Source organism: Lepidothrix coronata, unplaced genomic scaffold, assembly GCF_001604755.1.
Source record: "Lepidothrix coronata isolate B3197 unplaced genomic scaffold, Lepidothrix_coronata-1.0 Scaffold1, whole genome shotgun sequence".
NCBI classification, from domain to species: domain Eukaryota; kingdom Metazoa; phylum Chordata; class Aves; order Passeriformes; family Pipridae; genus Lepidothrix; species Lepidothrix coronata.
Window position 1 is genome coordinate 8469149 of NW_016690181.1, and position 24600 is coordinate 8493748.

The 24600-nt window shown below is 40.9% G+C and overlaps 1 protein-coding gene and 1 long non-coding RNA gene across 3 annotated transcripts in view; one reads left to right on the forward strand and one right to left on the reverse strand.

Annotated features, from left to right (window-relative positions):
• The first annotated feature begins 5323 nt into the window (after positions 1-5323).
• Positions 5324-11320, forward strand: LOC108496762. The gene is made up of 3 exons (XR_001874579.1): positions 5324-5376; positions 6138-6229; positions 11208-11320. It is a non-coding gene; the product is annotated as an uncharacterized LOC108496762 (long non-coding RNA).
• LDLRAD3 (low density lipoprotein receptor class A domain containing 3) overlaps positions 7410-24600 on the reverse strand; it is a 116020-nt gene continuing 98829 nt past the window's right edge. For both annotated transcript variants that reach the window (XM_017813765.1, XM_017813773.1), the window contains exons 5-6: positions 13860-14205; positions 7410-12223 (exon numbers count right to left, since the gene is read on the reverse strand). In XM_017813765.1, the coding sequence (XP_017669254.1) occupies positions 11959-12223; positions 13860-14205 (611 nt within the window). In that variant the 3' untranslated portion in view covers positions 7410-11958. The remainder of the gene's footprint in view (positions 12224-13859; positions 14206-24600) is intronic.

Genomic DNA, 24600 nt, shown 5'->3' on the forward strand with positions numbered 1-24600 from the left:
TTTCTAGAGGCTTGCCTAAAAGCACCCAGTGACAATTTCCCGATAATTTCCCCTTTACTTTTACCTTAACTGAGAATCACCGGTTTACTTGCAGACTAAAGAAGATTAAATGCTTCATACAGTTCAAGGAGAGGTTGCTAAATAATCAGGCTAATACTCCAGGGGTTCACTTGTTTATCTGAGTGCACAGCTCTCAGCAAAGAAATGTGATTTTACTGGACATAATCCCAGTCCTCCCAGAACCATCAGCCCCTTCTGTCCTGCATTCAGTTAGGTCAAATCTAGCAGACAGTGCTCTAGGTCTCCAGTTCATAGGCCAGCAATGTTTGATTAACGAGGGAGCTGCCACACAGCTTATCTAGAAAGATGCACAATGCCATAACATAAACGGGCATAAAGAGGCAAGCGTTTGTCACCCACAGTGCCAGTGTCACACAAAAGACAAAGGATCATTTTTCATGTCTCTACCAGGGAATGCAAGCTTGTTGGGACATGATGGCAACTCATTGATCTTGGAAAAATATCTAAGTAATTTCTTCTTCAACTAGAGGGGGAGCCATGAATTCAGGTTCATGTATTCATGGCCCCTTGTTCTGTAGCACCAGATGAGAAACAAGGAAAAGGAGACTATCACATTGCATTTGATTATATTGCCTGGTGTTTGATTTTTGGGTGATGAGGGTAGGCTGCAGGGGGAAAATGAAGATCGGGCAGACTAGAAGCATGAAGGGTCACACAGTTTGTTTATTCACTGGACCATTAACTCAGCAGTAACCATCTGAGATGTTTTATTGGTTTAGAACCTGGATTTGAAAGCTTCCTTTAGTTGTGACTCCTAGACTCACCAGACTACAGCCAAAGCTATAATTTCCCACTGGAAAAAAACAAGATGCTTGAAAAACACAAGCACATCATAACTAGTGCACTGCTAATCTGTCTGAATCCAGGGTCTTGCTTACGGGGAAGTACCCTACCCCTTGCACAGGCTGCTGACTGAAAATATGACTGCGTTAGGATGAGTGGTACCTCAGATGCTGGGCATGCCTGCTGTTACCAAGCCAGTGCTGGTGTGCTGCTAGGGAGAGACTTTTCCAGTCTACCACTTCAGAAGAGGGGTGCTTCAGGAATAGTATCAGAAACAGTGTGGCCCAGCAGGACCAGGTCAGTCCCTCTGTACTCAGCACTGGTGAGGCCACGCCTCGAACCCTGTGTTCAGTTTTGGGCCCCTCATGGCAAGAAAGACATTGAGGTGCTGGAGCTTGTCCAGAGAAGGGTAATGGAGCTGGTGAAGGGTAAGGTGCACAAGTCTAATGAAGAGTAGCTGAGGGAGCTAGGGTTGTTTAGCCTGGGGAAAAAGAGGCTCAGAGGAGATCTTATTGCTCTCTACGGCTACCTGAAAGGACCTTCTAGTTAGGGGGGACTTGGTCTCTTCTCCCATGCAACAAGTGACAGGATAAGAGGAAATTGCCTCAAGTTGTGCCAGGGTAGATTAAGACTGGATATTAGGAAAAATTTCTTCACCAAAAAGGTTGTCAAGCTCTGGAACAGGCTGCCCAGGGAAGTGGTAGAGTCATCATCTCTGGAAAAGTATTTAAAAGATGTATAGATGTGATGCTTAGGGACATGGTTTAGTATGTTTAGTAGTGGACTTCACAGTCCTGGATTAATGGTTGGTCTTGATGAATTTGAAGGTATTTTCCAACCAAAATTATTCTGTGAATCTAAACCCCATCATACAAGAGGGTACAAAGCCCATATAAGATGGCCTTATCTCAAATTGTGATAGGAACCATTGGCAGATGTTGGGCTGTGAAAATACGCAATAAAAGTTCAGAGATAACTTTAATTCCTTGAATTACGTTCCATCAGCAGGGCACTGTAAAGCAGTCATGTAAGCTGAAGAGAAAGCAAGGGCCAGAAGGCAGTATTCAGACTGAGCATGCACAGGAGCACCAAACCTTCACCAAAGGACACGTAAAATAAAGCTGACAGAAGAGATATAACCACAGGCACAAATAAAATGCAAAATTCTTTGGGGCATCTTAATAAACTCTCAGACTGAACAGAGATAAGGGCAGACAGACCCTCTGGCATTTTCCTAACAGTCAGAAATGGTGAGGGAAAGCTCCCTCATAGCCTCAGAATCCTTTGCAGGTGACTGATGGTGTGAAGTCAGACACTCTCCAAAGAGTACAGCACAAGCTTGTTTCCAGATAACAGCTCATGGTCTTATCCCTCCCTCCCCTAATTTCCTCCCCCTTGCCTTTGGGCCTGTCACATTCCATTTGGTAAAGATGATCTTTGCTGCTTCTGTTTAAGAGTATGTTTGGATCCTAAAAGGTGGTTTAACAAGTTTCAGACAGACTTACTCCTGGGGCTGCCATAGAGGTTCAGCTACCATCCTCAGTCACTGAGAGAAGGCTGAAGCCCAAAGCCTGAGCATATCCAGGATCTCCCCTCACATGGATTCTGCCTTGGTGACCTGAAAAATAAAAATCCTAGGAATGATTATTTTCTTAAAGGCTCTTTCACTTCAGAAGTAGGATAGTCACCATCAAAAGTCCAACCAGCACACCTCAGCAGGACAAGAGATGGACCATTGGCTACAGGTGATTGTAAAATCAGTCAGATCAGACTTCATCCACTGAAATTAGTGCCCGTTTTCTCAAAAAGATCTGAAACCCTTAGGTGTGCCTGTGCAGGCATGTCCTGTGTCACTGAGAAGTGATGGATTACCCCTGAAGCTGCAGGTGCTACCCAGCACACAATGCAGCAGGATTAACCTCTGCCTGTAACAGGGTTATAAGGCTCATTACCCAGCAACTTAATGAAGGCTCACCCTGACACAACAGTATCGACTTCGGCTCTCATGTGAGCTCGGATCTCACCACGCATATCCCCAGGTTGGCACAGGAACATCCCCAGGAAAAAAAACAAGAGCAAAGACAATTTCTACCTTAATGGGATTAGCAGGCAGCAATGCTATTAGTTCTCCAGCTCCCTGCCTCCCACTTCCTCCCCAGCCAGGGCCTCATCCTCCTAAGGTTTTGCATTCAGTCCTTTGTCCAGGTGTCACATCACACCTTCCCCTTACAGCCCAGAGCAGCTCAAAGCCCATCTCGTTGGGCACAGTAAGTGCTTCCCTACACTGCACCTGCCTATGCTGGAAACAGCTCCTCTGCTTACTTCATCAGATTAATACAAAACATGCTATCAGCACATTGGCAGGCTCTTAATATCTTTGCTGAGGCCTTTAATGGCCTCAGGTCTTGAAAGGCATTTCATTCATCTGGTGACCGCCAGGGGTGCTCTCCCCCTGCACCCCCTTCCTCAAAGCAGAGATAAGAGCACAGCTATTTTAAAAGCAGGAGATGAGATAAAAGCACTCCCTTCAGTTCAGATGCTGCTGCCATTCCATAATTACCTTCATCTAAATTTTCAAAGGAAAAAAAAACAATCAAAAAATCATTTCAAATCACTCTCACCACGTTAGTCATCTCATTCTTGATATCAATATCAATAAAAGAAAGTGGGGACTTTATTATTTTTTTAATAACATTACCCTTCAAAGCACTATCTTGAGCTATTTTTTCAAATGCCAGCATGAAGGCAGCCGGGTTGCACTCTTCTCTGTAGTTGCTTGTATCACTTTGGGCTACCTGTACACTCAGGGTCAAAATGACATTTCTCCCTCCTATTTCCTCCCCCTCCTCTCCCCGGTTCTGTAAAGCAGAAAATGTGCCAGCCATCTGACAAAGTGTTCCTTCAGCACCTGTAGGAACCTGTGGCCCTGCCCTCCACACACTGCAATTGCAGTTCACATCTTTAAACCAGCATTATTTACAGCAACCCATTTCCAATACACCACAGCTCCTTATGGGAGACACACACAGTCCACATATTTGTTAATCTACAACGTTCCTTTGTGAAAACCTACAGAAATACACAGCTTGGGATCTTATTCTAGAGCAGAATCATCCTCCATGCAAAGAGCTATACAGAATAACTGTTTCAATGAGTCTGAAAAAATAATAGGGCAAACAAGTACCTAGAAGTTAGAAGAAAACAGGGAATTCAAATATTTGTTTATGTTTTTGATCACCACCTGAATTTTTGCAAAGAGAACTTGAAACAGTTACCTGCAAGTCAAGACTTACCTTTTTTTTTCTTCCTCACCTTAAATCTGCAAAAAATCTTCTTTTAAATTGAATGGATTTGAAAGATCACAAATGTATGGGTAAGACAGCACTACTCAGTGGTCAGGAAGCTGGATCTTGGAAGATGCAGGTTCTGTTATTCCTGAAACTCATCTTTATGTTTCTCCCTGTCTCAGGTATCCCCTACTTAAAAAACACTGCAAATCTTCCTCCCAACCTTAATAACAGATAAAAAGAAAGAAGAAAGAGTAACAAGAGTAACAGTAAAAAGAAAAAAGAAAGAGTACTTGAGAAACATGACTTCAACAAAGCAGCCAAAGGATTTCTATTTAGCTTCCTGAAGGAAGCTGACAATTGGTCTAGAATGATTTTCACATATTTCAGGTAACATATACCAGACAGACCAATTCATTCTACCAAACCCCTTCTACTGTGAGTGCTGCACTTGCAGCTTCACTTGGGCTTATGGTGCATTTCTATGTGAATTTCTAACCCTGACCTGCAGTCAGCTCCAGAGATTGGCTTTGCTGATGAAGATCTGCTGCATCTTTTTGTGGCCTTTTTTTTTTCCACTGTAGAAGCTCAGGTATGATTTTATTTTATGTAATCCATGTCTCAACCAGCATATCTAACACGACACCTTGAAAATGGATATGTAAGCCAGCTCCTTTATTCCTGAAGCAAAGTACTCTCCAAATTCACTTGGGGTAATTCCTTGGTTCTGCTAACTCCTCTGCTCTGCACAGGCTGCCAAGGGAGAACAATAAATACAGCAACAGATGCATGGAGAATTTTTGGTCTTGACTTTGCACCATATCTCAGTAAACAGAATTTAGCAAAAGAGCAGCCAAATATCAACCATATTTCCTTAGTCTGCAAAGGCACTCATTGTGCAGCATTTAAATATTTCTTATTCAGGTAAAAGAGCTGGAACGCTTAAGAAATCTCCAAAGGAGTTTTTTATATACGTATATATATATATACACACACATATACACACACACACATATATATATCTCAAACAGCCAACCTTGCTGTCTTCCCTGTATCCCATACACTCTGCAAGCTAGTGCTACCTTGGATGCAGTGTTGGGCGAAGAATGTTTACTAAGGTAACTCTGTCACAAACAAATGAGAAGAAAAATCTACTCTGTCAAACACAACATCATACTTCATCACTGTGCTGCAACATGACTCCCATCTGTCAAGGAAATGGCAGGTATTCCAAATAAATGTAACTAAGATTCATTCAGTCAAACTGATGCGGCCAGGGTGTTCCTCCAGAAGTGAGTGGGTTTGGGTAAAGCTGAGCTGTTACTCCTGTTGTTCTTACACAGGTGAAGGTTCTTGTACTTTTGTGCTAAGAAATGACAGTGGTTTAAATCTGAAGGATTTACAGGTTGTGGTATCAAATAACAAGATGTGGAAGGTTTTACTTCAGGGTAACTGATAGGAATTAACCTTAGGTAAGAGCTACTAGGAAAACAAAAATAAAGCCACCTGTAGAGTGGCTTTTGGAAGCATACAGGAAGTGATGGTCTCAAATCAGTTCTCAGTGAATAGGGGTCTTCTGCATGGTATACAGCACCAAAGCAACTGCACTGCTGAAACACTTAGTACTCATTCCTTCAGAAATGCTAAGGGTGTGACCAGCCCCAAAACTGCTCTACCTCTTCTCCAGTGGTCCCCTCAATAAGGCTGTAAGGAATACTACTGGGATTTTGGGAAGCAGAGAATCATGTTTCAGTTTATCTATTCACAGTCTGTTTGGCAGATAAACAGAAAAGTTAATTCCCCAGAGAGATCAATCCAGTACTTTTCCAAAGTGCTTTATGCAATATGCATACCCTCAACTTCACTTTGAAAAGCAGAACTGTGAATTTCCACATGAAGATGTCCTGTTTTCAATTAATAACAGCACATCATTTTGGACTACAGCTCTCCAAACAGTAAAAAGCTGCTTATTTCTCTCTCCAACAGATAACTGAGGCTGACTGATCAAGAGACTGCTTACGAACCAGCAAGAAAAGAAGCCGCACTCAGAAACCACTGCTGCCTATTTAATTTTTAAGGTATAAAAATTAAGATCTTTAAACAAATCAAAGAAGAGAGAATAAAAAAGATTAATCAGGGAGCTTAGCTGGAGAGTATGGTATTTATTTTTATAAGCAGCTGTCTTCTGAATCAACATTTCTCAAGCATAGCTCTTGCTGGGATGTGACTGAATGAGCCAGCTCTGAGACCCCAGCATTCCCTCCCCTGCAAAGAGCCCATTATGACAGCCTCAACAGCTCCATCTCCCCTGTGCTGCTGGTGTGAATTCTGGATCCACAGCTATTTTGGGGCAGTTTGCCAGCATCAAACAAAGGTTACCTGAGAATTTGGTTATCTGAGAATTTGGGCAAAGGCATGTGATTTAATTAGCGAGGATAATGGTAACACTGCCGTGCCTTTGCAAAGGTAGCAAGTGGAGAACAGTCATGGAAGAAAAATACGTCAACCCAACCTCTCATATAGATGCAAATATTTAGATGTAACATTTGAATCTGTTCTCCTTAGTCTGGTAAAGTAACTTTATAACATAAGGGGTACTTGTTAACAATAGTCCTTTGAGTGATTTTGATAAAAAGAGTGGCTACGATCCAGATGTCAAGTGGGCCTGGACTTCATGGGGCTGGACAGTTCCCATGATAGTGGTGGTGCCTGCACCAGCATCTGCCAGGGAAAGAGTCCTGACATGGGACTGCAGCCAGACACGCTGCCTCCACAGAGCATCTCAACTTGAATCTGGCTCACACGTCTGACACGTGGATCACAGACCTGGAGATAAACAGAGATGCTGTGCTGGGAATGTAAGTGGTGGGAAAGTGGCAGGCAGAAGTGAATGCTGAAGGCCCTTCGGCTGTGTTAGTAAATCTGTATACAGCACAGAGCACAAATTTCTGCTGAAGCCTCTAGAGCTTTGCAACAAAACAAAACACAACTGGTTCAGATGCCTTATCATTGGTAATACAAACAGAATGGCAAAATGAGAAATTATGAAATTAAGTGATTTTCATTTGTATAATATATTTTTATACACGCAGGTACATGTGGGTTTCCCACATACCTTCGTTTTAAGAACATTATTTAAAACCCACAAAGATTTAACAAAACTTAAAATGGAATGCAAAAGAAGTTGTAAGAAGCCTCACGTAGGAGGCTATAAAACTAAAACAACTGAGGCTTCATGAGGGGACATGCTCACTTGTAAACAGTATTAAAACACCAATTTTATTCAGGAATACAGAATACATTTTTGAAGATTTCCAGTTTACAAAAGTTTAAGACAAGGTTACGTTTCAACATACAACTTCCCTTAAAGCGTTTAGATAACTTCTCCATTTCAAGTTGACAAAGCCCCTCAAATCAGAAGGAAAAAAAAAAGGACAAATGAAGGCCACTGTCCTGTACTGGGATACATTAAGGCAGAATCCAGCACAGTATTCAAATTCTTTCTGCAGTCCACATTTTAGTCCATGGGTGTAATATAACCTTGTGTTAATAAAAAAATACTTCAGATCTATTAAGAACTGCAAGAAAAGCCCTTGTCTTACAGTTTTAATTACAGACATTATATGCAAAGTAACTTCCAATATGCAACAGTTAAAGACAGTACTTGTCATCTGATCACCACATTAAAAATACAGCATTAAATTTTTCCTTCATTTATACAATTTTAAATATTCATTAAAAATCAGAATCAGTGTCCCTCCATCCTTTTCATCATTAATAGTTTTTCTTATCTGCTAAAACCACTTGTCTTTCCTAAGATGTCTAAAAAGTAAAGAGCATAAGATTAACAAGCTGCAGCATTAATTAAAATAAGAGTCATCTCTTTCCTCCACTCAGTTTCTAAATCTATCACAAGGGCCCTATTAGCTGTATCAAAGTGAAGTGGTGTAAATAAAACTGATTTGACTTAAAAAGAAAGTAAGAATGAATGCAGAGTTATTTAAAAATTGCAATGCAGTCAGTATTGTTGTGTATGTCACTGCAGAGAAGAGCCAAGAAAATTATTCACAGGCTCTCTTTTAAGAGCATTACTGTCAGTTTTCCATTTCCAATACCAGAGGTAAATAGTAATTTGCCTAACAAGGAATTTCAGATTACTATCAAGCAGAAACATTAATGGCCTAATTTTAAATACACAGCACTGATTTCAGCAGAGGTTACAGACACTCAAAACTCCTGAAATTTATTTACTTGTTTGTTTTAAATAACCTTATTTCCAACAGGCTAATCCACATTTCTTTATTTACCTCAAGTAGTCATTTCTTCAAATTCTTTTGTTCAAATACGTTAACAGCTGTGCTGAGGAGGACTACTCAATAGTGGTCACCATTCAGTACAGATGTGGAAACAGAATTTGGTTCTGGAAGAAAACTTTAATTGATTTTACTTTTGTAAGAATGGGTCTTTGAAATAACATCCACTTGTTTAAATATTAAGTAGAAAAGAAAGCTGTTGGACAACTAACCTCAAACTAAAAGGTTATGAGCAACTGCAAACAATAGGATGATCAATTCCAATTTTACCCACTATTGAAAAGAAATCCTACATGTGGTATTGGATGAACATTTAACTTCAGCCTAAATGCTGAAAAGCTACTGATTGTCAATGAAATATTTAATTTAATCAGCAGATTTCCCAAAGATTCCACTGATTAGTGCAGCGTAATGCTGTATTAACGCTACTAAAAGTGACATATCATAAACAACTCCTGTATAATACTACAGCAATTTCCAGAGCAACCAGCTAGCAAACCTGTTCTGCAAACCAGAAAACTGGAGTAAGACCAAGCACCTCAAGTTTTAGCATGTCTTTTTGGAGCAAGGTACTGAACTTCTGTCATCCTCAAAGTTCAGTGGTCCCCATGAATAATAATGAAGAGGAAGACAAGATTTGTTGCTCTTTTTGGATCTCTAGACAATGATATGTAACAACACCCAGAAATGTAGTTAACAGCCTCCCAAATCAACATTCAAACAGAAAGGCACGATCTCCTTTTATAACTTGTGTTCTCAAAAACTAGAAGATTCCTATACAAAGATAAATACTCCCTTAGCTAGAAGGGAAAATGTCACACCATTTAGAATGTTTTTTTCTTTTTTTTTTTCTCTGTAAAGTCCAAATGGACTATCTTAATGCAAAAGTTACATGAATATATACAACCTGAAAGAGTATTTTTAATATATATATTTGTACATATATAAAAGTGACTGACACAGAAGGCAGAGAAGCAGGCTATATTCACTCTTTTCCCACTTCTTAGCAATGCAAGGCAATGTTTTTCAGATGCCATAGGCACAAAATATTTGGTTTGAACACACACTGGTGTCTTAGAATACACACGGTGAAATGTAATTCCCCATGGAAGGCTTGTTTGAGGGATACTGGACACAATGATTTAGTTTCATTAATACAGCCTTAGGCACCTTTAAAATAAAAAAGACATCTAATTCCAATGAAACTACTGCAAACTCTTCAATGGCATGTTTTCAAGTCCAATATAAAGTTTTTAAAATTGCAACTGAAGAACATCCAAGGTTAATTCTGATATCTCATTCTGATATAGCTGTCTTACAAAGGCCAAACATAATCTTAATGAAAGGCAAGAGGGACAGCAGGGCCCAGTGGTCACAGGAGACATCCCTACACCTGCCTGTACTATTAACTATTCATGTACCTGAGTTTGATGTACCTGTAAAATAAAGAATGACTGTCTGCTACGTGACAATGACAACAGTCTGCCTACAATGTTGGATGGAGTCATTAATAAGCCAAATCCTGCTTGGTGAAGAGTAGCATAATTAAATGCTTGAGTTCCCAGCAAGGATGAAATCTTACCCAGTCTTTTACATTACATTACAAGAACCTAGGAGCAACAACTTCAACAAGACATCACGACAGGCTGCCATTAATCTGCTTCCAAAGTCAGCCAAGCCCATCAGCATTACAATTCTCCAATACTTCCCCTCACATCATCTCAGTCCTGGTACCTGTGCTTGTAAATCTATCCAGCCCCTGCCTCTTACATAACATGGCAGTAGACCTCAGAACTGGAAATGAAAAAAAAAACCACCAAAAAATTCAAGTGTACGTGCGGGAACTGAGACTGAATTTGAATCGTTCCCCTACCTACACTCCAGCTCAAAAATTCTTGGGTTCTGAACATGTAACTTTTGGGTGAAAGAAGTTACCTTAGAAAGATGGGGAAGAAGAAAGCAAGAGGTGTGGGCAGTCTGCTTCCTTCATTTCCTTGGAACAGCAAAGACTGCTTAATGGTACGGTTCTTTTGCATAGAAGGAGTGGGAAATGCAGGATAGACAAACACAAATAATTTTTCATGGCAAATTTCCGCCTGGACAAGAGGAAGACACTGCATTGTTTTCTGTATATGGAGCACAAGCACAGCACTGCAGTGGCATTTAAACTCATGGCTTCTTCCCTCTTACCACTCTGAATACCCTTACCTCTGAGATGCTTTCACATGGGTGATTTCAGTAAGGTGTACTGAAACACACTCGAGAGATCATTCCAAGAGTTAGGACAAAACAGACATAAATAATCCTGGTTTTCTGCAGAAGTTAGAATTTCAACCAAATGAACATGAATAATGCAAACTCCATAAAAAATGAGATCATCAAAAATTAAACTCTGACATCTAGAGTTCCTGTGGAGCAGCAGAACTAAACCTATGTGATGCACTACATACATACCTACACATAGTATTACACATGTATATCCATGCATGTACTTACACACACTAAAGACAGGGACAACAAGCCTAACACCTTCCACCACGTGACCTACTTTCAGATATTTTACCGATATAACAAACTAGCCATTGAACTTAAAGCTTTCTGTGCTGGGTGTTTGCCTCAGACTGGTTTTGGTGTTGAAGATTTAGCTTTAATAATTCGGATGTTTTCTTTGTTCTGTTATTTAGTTGTGGTTGTTTTTTTTTTTAAGAGGGAATACATTGAGTAATGTTGTTTTTCCACACAGAAAAAGAAGTCTTGAGCTGTGTTTTTGAGAAGCTTCAGTGCCTCTGTACTCAGCCTTGAAGTCTGACAGATAAACCTTTGTGGTGTTGCTGAGACAACCCATGCAAATCTGGCCTAGATACTAGCATCTGTGAAAAAACCCTTGTTTGCTCAGTTACAGTTGTTGCATCCTTACAAGCTTAAAACTCCTTCATGGTGAGAATGTTCCAGGCCATGAAGAGAGGGGTCAAGTAGGACATCTGCAATTTGAGCACTGCCAGGGGGCTGGCATTGGGCATCAGATCTCCAAGCAGAACGACTGCTTCTCGTGCTTCATTGACCACCAGTTGGCACCAGGCAGTAAGAAGAAACAGCTCACATGTTGACAAGATAGGAGGCAGTTTGAAAACAAGAGTCCTTCTGGCACAGTCCTTGTGTGGAACTTCTGTATATATTATACACATACATATATACATTCATATACAGTAAGCAGTCCAATAAATACATCACATCAGTTCTTTTGACACAGTACTGATGTTTCTCTTATTTGTCTGAACCAGAACCTGCTCACAGAAATATTATGGAGAGTTGATATGACTCCAGGGTTAGCCCTCTGTACTTGATGAGCCCAAAATGCTGAATTCAAATACTTAGTGTGAATTCAAATCAAGTCATCATTCAGGCACATGTCCCCCTGAAACCTATTAGCCACTGCAGACTAACTCATACAGACACAGTAAAAGCCTTCCTGCCCATCCCAAATACTGGAGCAGTTACACTTCTCTTTCAGCGACGTGGTTGACCAGAGAATCGCTCTGATCTACTGTCCTCCCAAGAAGAGTTCTGTGGCCATCCATGCTGCCATGGATGTCTCCTGTCCATCCACTGTCGGATGTGCCCAGAGGACTTTCTGCCCTGGGGGTGTCTGTGCTGGCCAAGCTTCCTGTCCGAGATCGGTAAGGAGGAAGATCTGGTTGATTAGGGGATTCAGATTCAGAACAATAAGGTGGTGGAGGAAGGTCAAACCAAGGTGGTCTGCTGTAAAATACACAACAGAACAAGAAGTTACTGAAAACAGTGGTACAGAAGACAGCACATAGTATTCCAATTATGAAAAAACCAAACACTATTTCTTAGTTTTTCAATTATGACACATATGAGGAGATCTCAGACCTGCCTGTAGGTAATTTCAAAATATCCACATCGTCCCTGGGAACCCAGGTTTCTGGTCAAGGTGCAACATAAATAATTACATCCTGCTTAACAATCCACACTCTGAGTTAGGACCTCCAACAAAGCCGGCTCAAAGACAGCTGCAAGAGGTAAAAATTTTTTCTGTATAATATTTACACCAGAGAAAGCACTTTGAAAGAAATATCGTAAGTGGTGGATTTACACCTACAGATAATGATGTGAACACAAGACTTAAGCTCCCAGGAAACCTCCATTAAGTGACAGAGATTAATGGCTTAGAGTCTATGAATAAATAACAAACTGAATTCTCCACACTGACAAATCACTTCTGCTGTCGTGAGACCACATACAGAGCAACTGCTAAGTAGCCACAGACAAGATGAGTACTGCATTCAGGAAAACTGTTCTGTGGTTCTGATAGCAAACAAATAAAGGGACTGAAGGGTTGAGTAGATTGATAACAGGTCCTGGGAGCAATTAGCTCTGAAATTGCTGATGGTTTGTATCAGCTCAGGTGAGAAATGATTACAAGCTGGACAGCTGCTCATTTAGTTGTCCTTACTAATGAAAAGAAATAATTATTATGAAAGTCAACATTAAGACAAGAGCTCTGCAGCCAAAGGCAACAGAGAATAGGAATGTAAATTTATTATTCTTAGATCTCACAGTTCATACTAAAAAATACCAACGTGGTGATAGAGACCAATCTGGATCATTAAAGTTTGTACCATACCCTTTTTATGTAGGGAGGATGTCAGTCTAGGATTTTTGTTGGGAAAGACTTTACAGACAGAGATTAAAATGAGGGTTAATTCCCTACAAATAAAACCAGTGTCATAACTACAAAAACATCAAAAACATCATAAGCCAAACCACACCCACCCACCAAACTTCAAAGCACTTTCAGCTATTTAAAATAAGAACAGTGCTTTACATTTCAGAGTCCCGTTCTTTTCTTCTGTTGGTAAAGTAGTGCAGAGCAGAAGAATGATACAATTTCTTTATAGAGGAATTGAAGAACTCTCTCACTCTTATATACTTACCGTATATGAACGGGATTGTTTTTTTTTTAATGCTATGACCTGTAACATAGCTGGTTTTTTAGCAAAACTCCAAATTCAGTTTTCATGTTTTGACTCCAGACTAGCACAGGATATCAATACTAGACAAGTGATACATTCTTTTGCATTTTCCTACCATCCTCAAAATCTCTACTATCAACAACATGTGCTAAGAGAACCTGATTTAAAGTTTGCCTCAAATCCCTTCAATATCAGTAACAGTAAAAGGACCTGAGGACCATGAATTTTTCAGATACAGGAGGAGCTCAAATTTACCCTGAAATTTCACCCTATGCATGCAACACAAGTGCAACACCAGAATTCTGTCAAAAGCAGTAATAAGAACAAGTGGGGAGCAGCATCACAGCTCAACAGAGCTGTAACGACCAGTGTGAAACAGAGTTACCTCCTGTACATACCTTTGGTCGAGCACAGCCTCCGAGTAGGATGGCGGGGAGTCCAGGTCCACAGGCCTGTGGTAGGCCTGGTTGGACATGTACTGTATCCCATTGTTGACGTTGTAGGTGACGCTGCAGTGGTGTGGGTGATCCAGGACCACCAGCCGGGACAGAAGCACAGGGTGCTGCAGGCGATGCACCGGCAGCGTCATGAGATTGTTGCGCTTCCGCTGGTGGTGCAGGACCAAGGCAAGAAAGGCCACCACGAGTACGAAAATGACAGAGCTACCAATGATGGCATAGGTAATACTAGGGTAGTAAAGCAGCTGGTTTTCTGAGGTCACGTAGTCTTGGCCGCTGCCTGCCTCTGTAAGACAAAAGGAAAAGGAAGCCTGAGATTTGTTTCAATATAAAACTGCTTTTGACCTGTGCTGTGTTTCCTGCTAACACACTGTGCAACAAAAGCAGGTTTTCCTCTTTTGTCTGGATTGTGAAAGATTGGATTATTAAAAGCACATGCATGCAAATAGGAGACTGGCTGGCTGTCCCTCAGTCCATCCTCATTCACAGTAAGTGCCAGCCCATAAACTATTAGGCAGAGACAAACTGAGAAAGAGAAAAATGCACACCATAGCAGGAAGTATGCGCGCTATTGTGGAAGCATCTCCCCATCCCTACCTATCAGTCATTAACTTTTGTTTCCAGAGGTGAGAAACCCTGTTCAAGCCATAACCACAGTACCTCAGCTGCACCTGACAAACCACATTAGAATCAGAGATGCAGAAGGCCTGATATCCACTTTTTTTTACTTTACATACCCCTGACACCATTTCAGCCCCATGTTCACAAGGTCATGCAGCCTTCGAGTAACATTTTCTTTTTTGGGCAAAAATTTCCATTTCTGTGCAGGCCGTAATTCCTTATGGACTCAAACAGGCTATTCTGACATTCCTCGACCTCAAGAAAAACGAGAGGCTGAGTAAAAAGCAAAGCAAACCAACCCAACCCAAAATCCACACAATTACAAGAGCATGATCCATCCAAATTCTTAATTTCCTACTGCAGAAGGCTGGGACAGTAAATCTTGATTTTCCTTTCTTTTCTCTATCAACCAAAACTGCTTTTTCATCATTCAGAATTGCAAAAGAGTCACTAATACATTTCTCTAGCAACAGAATAATGAAATAAATATTGACTGTGTCCAGCATAATAGAAGAGCTTTCCTCAAGCACCCATTGTTCAGAGGTATCTCTCTCAATATTTGATTTTGGTACTTCACTTCCACGGTTAAACAAATCACAATTTCCAGCATCACTAAAAATAACTTCCATATTAGTTAACAGGATAATACAACATAAAATGGCAAATCCTTTAAACATATCTATTTTAAAGCATAGATATTTAGACACTGGAACAGGTTGCCCAGAGAAGCTATGGATGGCCCATCCCTGGAAGGGTTCATCCAAAGCCAGTTTAGATGGGGCTTTGAGCAACTTAGTTCAGTGGAAGGTGTCCCTGCCCACAACAGAGGGTTGGAACAGGATGATCTTAAGGTCCGTTCCAATTCAAACCATTCTATGATTCTGTGATTATTGATCCTGCTACCGACTATGAAAAGTAGCACTCAAATAGATGTGTTTTACTGATGATGCCACTATAACCATAGACCAAAGCTCTGCAGGACAGCTGCAAGCCACAGACTTTGATTGATACCTAGTGTAACACCTCAGGGAGGATCCTTACTAAATTTATTTCTCCATGCAACTGTGCTGGAGAGAAAGCAGAAATCACTGTTACCAGTCAACAGTAGGTCTCTGGCTCACTCAGCAAAGTGAACAAAGTCTGCATGAAGAATGTAAATCAAAGCAGAAGGGAGGAAGGGAATTGACATGCATTAATAATTTTAATTACAGCTCATCACATATTACTGTGCCTCTTTTAATACACCCTTAAATTCAACAGCTGAGAAACGAATTCAGGTCACGTATCACAGACAAGGGCCAGCACAGGGAGTATAATGACAAACAGATCATTTTTATGCAAACATCAACAAGTTTATTTGCAAGGGTTGATCCATGGATGAATACCACTACCTGCAGTCTTTAGTGCAAGGAAGGTAAATATATTATGACATCCCAGTAAAACACCACAAGACTCCCATTCACCTTAGCTCACTGTTTACACTGCACTGGCATAAGACTGAAACCAGTACGCCTTTGCAGACTTGATGAGATCTAATTAGTTACCATGGGATCATTCTGCAGCACAGTCCCTTCCCTTTATAATCTCCATCTTATTAAAAGGGAAGAAAAATGAGAGAAGTATGTAAACTTCTTTTCTAAACTTTAAAGGTTATCCACCTGTTTAGGATAGTATCTTCTAGGTCCTGCACCAAACAATTCCATAAATCCAAATGGATTAACCAGACTGCTGAAGAAGTACTTTGTCAAAAGTCAGATGGGATCTGATGATCAGCTTTAGGACAGTGTGAAAGACATCTCTTTTATCTGGTTTTACAGTCCTTTTCATACAACAACCACACATATATTGTGCAGAGATCTGGGGTAAATTTGCAATTAACATGCTGTTTTGGAGATTGGGATTACCGTGGCTAATGAAACATCATTTATTTACCAGTAACTATTATTGTTCAGGTTTTTAGATCCATTCCTTGTATTTCCATTTAGTTCACTGTCTCTCTGAAAACAAGAACAACCTAAGGGCACGCCTACGGATCTGCGTGGAAATCGATGAACCAGAAGCAGAGCCATGAAAGTGCTGTTTTGAATAGTGCTGCCTGGTGCACTCTTTGAACCGACCAACAGCAATAATGCATTTGGGATTGGAATTAGTATCTCTACCAGTCCAGCCAATTCTATCCCATGTGATTTTAACATGAAGCTGCATCGAGGAGTACTGAGATTCTTCCTGTGAAGAATCTAGTTTATCTGCTAAGTGCTCCTTCTTGTGCCCCAGGCAGTGCTGAGTATTTGCACAGAGAAACTCTCCCCATTCAAAGAATCCAGCTACCTAAACATGGATAGTCTCTGTAACTTTACAGGAATAGACCATATCAAAGATGGAGTTCTACCTAGAGAGATTCAGCTATCATTGAAATAGTCTTATTCCACCACAATAACGACCTTACGATAGGTGGGACTTCTGGTCCAAGAAGACATAATCTTATGCTGCCTTAGCAAACTGTGCTTACAACTATGGTAAGCATACTTGCAAGCTTCTGCTCTGGTATAGTTTATACTACAAAAGACCAACCTCTTTTCTAGCAAAGTCAGTAAATCCAAACCTGCAAAAGATGAAAGTAAAATTACCTGAGCCTATCAGCACTGCTTGGCTTGTAGCCCTGGAGAGGGCACTGTCCACTCAGAGGCAAAGAAATGAACTGCCCTTAACAGTCTTCCAAAGTAATGCTCTCACAAAGAAATGCTCTCACAAGAAAACTGCTCTGTGGCACAGCTAAAACAGAAGTAGCAGAACTATGAGGCAGTTTTGCATACAAGAGGCTTTTACATCACGTTTTTGCTTCATCTTACTAAAGATCTGATCATGTTGAAATAAATAACTTCTTACAGCTCCATGGTAACGTTCTGGTTTTTTGTAGAGCCTGGTAAATATACAGACGTGTGTAAGGGAATGAGGGGTACTGAGCTGAGACTGCCTGAGGAACCTCTATCCATTTTATGCACACTGTATAGGGAGAAAGCGAGATACAGAAAACACCTTAAAACTTTCAGCTGGACATGCACGACTAAAGGAAACAGAAGCCATGACTCTTTAGCTCTGCTCTAGTAACTTTCAGCAAATGTTTACATGTGACAGAAGTAACTGAACTGAATTTCTTGATAATTCAGCTATCCTCTCCCAGGAGAAGCAGGTATTATCCAGGCAGGTTTAAAAAGTTCCATCTGCTGTGCTACTAAGTGCAAAATTCACAAAAAAAGGTGAGTGGGCAAGCGAATTTAATTTAAATTCATGGAGTATTTATTCTTTCATGCTTCCCTCCCCCCCTTAAGAAGATCTGTTTTCTAATTGTGCCACATATAAACAGTTTATCAATGCCACTTATGCCTATTAAATCCTAGTATCCAGGAAATGCTGAATTCACAGATTAGAGATTTTTGGAGTGTAAAAAGCTTTGTGAATAATTTAAGAAAAGACTGATAAAGGAAATGTAACGGGCTGTGCTCAGAGTGCTATTTTATTGACTGTGAACAAATCTGCTGCCTCAAAGTTTAATAAAAGACCTGAGAGTAACTGCATTAAGTCTGCCAGACACAGGGATGAGAGGCTATTGTTTTATCTTTCACAATCCTCTGCTCAAGCCTGGCTTTTCACAGTTCATTGGAAAAAAAGCTTTTGAAATACATAATCTGAGCAGACATCTGTAGCCTTAATGAGCACGAGTCACGGTCCATCTCCAACAAAGATGCTACTGTAACAACACATTTAAATTCCAACCCGTAAAGTGCAGAGCTGCAGCCTGGAAGGGTAAAGACAACAAAAATCAAATACAGACCAGGCAGAGCCTCTGCACATTATTTACTTTTTGTGCTTGGGGTTCTCAGGGCATCCTAGGTCTCCCAAAACTCTTATATTTGTCATCATCGATGATTTTATGTCCCACTAAAACAAGTCTTACACAGATTTTGTGCACTGAACTCTCAGAATGCTCTTTATTCTAGTGATGTCCTTTCTAATCCAATTATGTTTTTTCCCCATTGCCCTTCTCAATTACAAACAAGATCCATCTCAGACAACACAGAACCTTGACTTCATGAAGTTTCACGCTAGGTTACCATTGTTCCCCTCCCAAAGAAGCTTCACAGTTCCTTTAGACACCAGAGACAAGGATTTGTTTTCAACTGCATTGCAAGTGTGTTTTTACTCTGCTTTGGCTTTCTCTGTTTCAGGCATGGAAGAGAGATTCACTAATAGAGGTGTTACACATACTGAAGAGACCTTATCTATGGGAATTGGCCCAAGGAATACAATATGAATTCATCTTTGCTTACCAGGTACTTGGTAAATGGATAAAATTTCCGGGAAAGCAGCAGGATGAAGTTCTTTCCAGGTATGCCTATAATGGCAGTGGCTTCACATCTGGACGTGTATCTGCACAGATATCCTGTCTTGAAGTCCCCTGTTTAACTCTCTGCTAATTACGAGTGCCCCTAATACCCACAGACCAGAACCACAGCAATCAGAACAGTCTTTGATCTAAGAAGTTGAAGGAAAGCATGGATCTATTGCCAGTTCTTGAAGTCACCCCTCAGGTCATTTTCTCCACATCTGCCTGGCTCTTTGCCCTGCTATCCCCATCTGAAAACTAGACAGTGATGTTCCTGGACTCTCAGGATATTCTCCCAAGCTCTTTTGTACTGACAAGAACTACATTTTCCTCAAAAATCTAAGTGTTTCAAATCTTAATCAGAAGTCTAAATACCAATGGGTGCTTTGTCTTTGCCTATTCTTTCAGATGACTGAAAATATAGTCATGACCTTGCCTGCTGTAGTGGTTTGAACCAGGTTTTCCCCCTGAAGCTAAGATAATGGTAAAACCCCAGGGGGTGGTGACCCCTGGAAGTTTTGTCCAGTCTGCGCTCCTGCAAAATGTAAACATACCACAAGCAAACAGAAGAGAAGGTTAGTTGTAGTTTGGTTGTAGAAGTGGTAGCCGTGTTCTGAGGCCACGAGGAGCAGAGGGCAGGAGCCCCCTGGGGGGGCTTTGGCCCCCCAGCCCCCAGCGGGGGCCTGTGGGGACCTGGAACAGCATAAAGCTGGGCTAGGTGCCTGCAGTTGAGAGCTAAGAAAGTTTTCTCCACCATGAGTGAGCAGAGACAGCAGCGGCAGAAGCAACATCCAGAAGCTATGGCAGAGAGCCAAAAAGATAAGAAGCGGCAGAGGCATTACAGCCAAGCAGGAGAGACACAGTGTTGTCCGAAAAAGAGCTAGCAGCAGCCGAAAGAGAGAACTGAGAGGAAGTTTGGGGGTAAGAACTGCTAAACTCCCCTAAACTTTCTTTGAGATCCCTCCAAAATGGAGGGGGTGGACTTATTAGAAGTCCTAAATGGAGTAAAGGAGCTAAGAAGCTCGGCTGTCCTGAGAGCTCAGCCAGGACAGTGTGTGGAGGTTGACCTTGGGGCCCTCCCTTGCTGCAAGCTACAAAGAAGCTCGCAGCCATCTTGAGGCAGGGCACAGAAGCTCTGCAAGGAGCTTCTGAATCTCCTGAAGATACCAGACTGTCACGAAGACCCCCTGTGTTTCGTGATATGACCGTGGCGGAACGACCTTTGTCTGGGGTGAACGTAGCCCACGGAAGACCCCTCGCTTGGAAACGACGGGGCTGGGGGTGGGGCTTGGATACCCCCCTTGTGAGTGCTGGCAGAAATCCAGCTATCAGCTGCTGCATGTGAAGAGGACAGATGACTGTTGCCTTAGAAGATACTGCTGCTCAGAGTAGAGACTAGAAGGGATCTGTCCTTCTTCCCTCCTGGACTTTTATTTGGAGAAGAGAAGAGATCTGATCCATTGTAAATACTTATGTCATGGTAGAGATAGTTGAGATCGTGTGTATATAATATATTGTAGTATTTATTTGTACAGTCCTTGTAATATATTCGCTTTCCCCCATTTTGAGTCTTGTGTGTTTGTCTGGAAAACCCATCTCACATTGGATTGAGATGTGACAGGGGCTAGGACTAGGGAATTAGAATTTTGGGGATCTCAAACCATGACACCTGCATAAAACAGAGTAGGACATCTTCATATGGAGAACTCATTACCCACAAGTATATAATTTTTTATATATAATATATAAATTTTGGTATATAATTTGGTATATAATTTTTTAAAAAATCACAATTCGTATTAGTGTAACAACTTGAGCTTTAAGCAATGAAACAGGATTTCTCTGTATAATGCACTTTTAGAGGCTCTGAGCAAGATGATGGCCATTGTTCCCAAGAATGCAAAGCTAAGCTAAGACTTGGAACTATATATAGTTATAAGTCTATACAAGTAGCCAGCAAGATAAAACTCAGGACAGTATTAGTCAGCAGAATTAGAAGCAGTGCTAGGATGTCTCATTCAGTGCATCAGAACTATTGCATTACTCGTGCCTTCCTCCCCACACTTAAACCCCTCATCCTGACCATGCGCCACAAGAGCTGCGCTTTCAAGTCTTTGCAGCTGCTCCAAAAGAGCAGCTGAGTCAGCCTGAAGATCAAGAGCCTCACCTCTCACATGCCATCCTTTTTTATCTTCTGCAGGGTAGGATAATTACTCCATGCACTTCACACACACACACAAAGAAAAGGAAAGCAGCAAACTGAGCAAATAAGCAGAGAACTAAGAAATACTTAGCAGTAGTCATGGCAACTAAAGTTCTTAAATTAACTTGGCAGCAATGTAAAAACCTGCAAAGCCAAAATCTGCCATAAAGCACAGAAACAAAAGGTCCAGGCTTGGCAGCTGGATGGAGCCCAAGGAGGAAATTAAAGTATTACTCAAATGTAATTCAGGACCACTCCAGCATTGATCTGTGCAGCATTTACTGGACATGTGATAGCCCAAAAGAACAGTGGTGTACTTCAATTAATTCACAGCCAAACACTAGGCCCCAGAGCAGAGGCAGAACATAAAAAGGAAGGACCTTCTCATAATAAAGTCTTCTTCTCTAAATAGAGAGGTTCGGTTACTTCTTTTTTTCTCCTCTTTCTCCTTTGTAAATGGAGGGTCATCATCAAGGACCCTGCCATGAAGTTAGTTACTATACACTTCTCGTAACATTTTATGACAGGAAGATGCCACTCAGGAAGAGCCTGGTGCCCTGAAAGTTCTAGGGGCTTCCACTATTATTGGCCTCTTCCCAGCGACTACATCAAACCTGCTCTGCAGAATGAAAATCTCAAGTTGCAGCCACTAAAAGGCTCTTTGGTAGACCAAGCTTATAAAATAAATCAAGAATGTGCTTCAAAGAAAGAAAAACTGTACTACCTTCACAGCATTAACATGCTCTTGGTGCTCTTGCCAAGACGCATGACAACTACACACCTCCCAGACTCTAGCCCCAATTCAAGCTGGAGATAACAGCCGCTGATCTTGTACCATAGCCTGCTCCTTCCCCCTAAACTCCCAAGAGAAATTTCAGTCTCACCTTGTTCCACTCATAAACAGTATAAACTGCATAAAATGTCCAGGCTTTGTGTCTTTGGTGGCCATGTGATCCACTGCATGCCATCAATGACTAGTATAGGATAGTCTTGAAAGTTAAAACAAAATAATGTTTTAATGGAAAAATTAACCAAACTGTGAAATTCAACCAGCAAGACCCAAACATGTTCAGTTAGTCTCCAATATTTAAATAGTAATGGCCATAAACTAAAGCACAAGACCTCACATGAGGAAAAACTTCTTTATGTTGAGGGTGGCAGAGCACTGGAACAGGCTGCCCAGGGAGTTTGTGCAGTCTCCCTCTCTGGAGACATTCAAAACCCATCTGAACACATTTCTTTGTCACCTGCTCTAGGTGACCCTGCCTTGGACTAGATGATCTCCAGAGGTCCCTTCCAACCCTAACAATTCTGTGACTCTGTAATATCAGCTTTATCTTCACTACTTTAACTAATGGCATACCAAGTATATTTTCTGCACTGGCACATTTATGTGCAAGTGCACTGTCCTGTCTTCTGCAAAGGTTAATTGGAGCTCTGAGGTGGGTAAGAGCCTGGACGTTGTATCTGCTCCCTGCTAGCATAGACACATGCTCTACCTTCAAGTCAAAAGTATGAAGGAAAACAGAATTTTCAAAGGCCATGAGCGCCTTTGCCTTTCCTATTCCAGTCTGAGCGTTTGGAATCCAAGTTTCCATGGCATACTCCACTAACATTCCTTAGAATCATTTGAATATCTAGGAGGCAGAGAAACCCAACAAATCAAACCAAAAAGTAAACTAATTAAAATGAATCACCAGATGAAATGCTTGTATTTTTATCATCTATCAACTCTGAAACTAAATTACACATTGCAAAACTGTTACCAGTTTACCTTGAGTGATCTACATGCCTGAAAAAATGCATGTTATTTCAATGGAAAAAGCTGAATGTGGGATGCTGTACAGGACAGACAGATGAATTTCATTTTTATAGCGTTATTCTGGAGGCTGGTAAGAAGAGACACATACTCAGCTAGAACGTGCACATTAACTTTTTACTGGATGCCGATTAGTGCTATGGACAGCTTGTGCACAAGAATAATAATAAGGCTTGAAGAGATGCAGTGCAGGGTTATGGAGCCTGCAGAGTCAGGTATACTTGGCAAGAAATGCTGTTTAACTGTGATTGAGATATACTATAGTGTAAGTTTATAATTAGTTTATAAATTTAGTCTAATAATTCAAGTGTATTTTAATGGCTCTGATTTTTGAAAAAGTGCTAGTACAAAGTCCTTGCCCTGTAGTATATTACTATTACCAATCCTACTTTTTTTCTAGAATTGTGAAGAAGAGATGTTGTCTGATACACAGTACACATAGCTTTACTTGTTCAAGATAGTGTACTAACAATTTAGAAACCATGAGCAGGTTCTGATCTTGAATAAAAAAAGAATCAAAAAAGCAGAGACAGACAAGACCTGTTGGGTCACATAATCCCCTTCCTAGGGTCACATTTCACATCATCCATTCATACCTACTCAGTGCCCCTTCAATGACGGCTTTTAGGAGAAGAAATAGAAGAAACCAGTAGCAACTCCACCCCAGCAAGAGCCTGCAGGCTACCCCCTGGCTCTAGGAAGCAAAAAGAGATGGGAGTGGATTTGAGTGGATTTGGGTAGACGTTCAGTCCAAACCAAGATGGAGCACAATACTTGGTTGCACCAGAGAAAGCATCTGTGCAGTTACATCATGAGATGCTTTGCTTATTATTCTGACCTTGCAGTACCATTGTTTGACATATAAACTAATGTTTCCTTCCAGCTGCAAGCTGTATAAACTCAGGGTAAACAGCAAGAAAGTTTCGCCAAACAGTGGCCTCAGCAGCTTCACTGTGTTCAGGTTATACCTTCAGGGAGGTCTTAACAGACATTGTACTTGGTTGTAAATCAAACTTTAAATTTTTAACATTATATATATATATACACACATATACATATATATATATATATAAAGCGTAAAACACAAAAGCAGAGAAGACAGCACTTGGTTGGGAAAGCAACTACTGCACAGCGTCATTTGGCCTTCCTGTTCACAAGACACAGACTGTCTAATCCTAGAGAAAGAGAAGGGGAAGGAAAAACAGAGAAGTAAATGAAGCCAAGAGAAGAAAAAGAAAAAAAGCTGCATTTGAAAGCTAGTGTACATAAGCAGGACACTAACAAGCATCTGGAAGGCATTAACACCAGGAAAAAGATAAACTTGTGCTTTTCATCCTCTGATAAAAATCTCACTTGATCAGAAAATATGACACTGAAAATATTAAGTGGGTGGGAAAGATTCAAAGGCTGTGGCTGCCAGTGGCTTATTAGAAAATGGAAAGCTTTTCAGGGGAGTCCAAAAGATTCTGGTCTGGATCTGATACTATTCAGTAACTATCTGAATGACAGAGAATGCTTATTCAGCTCGCTGTTAGGCAACATACGAACCCTGCTAGACAGGATCAAAATTAATAATTACTTGAAAATAGCAGAGATGGTCAAGATCACAGGTATTCTGGTGTCAGCAGAAAATAGCATGTTAACTGGCAGTGAA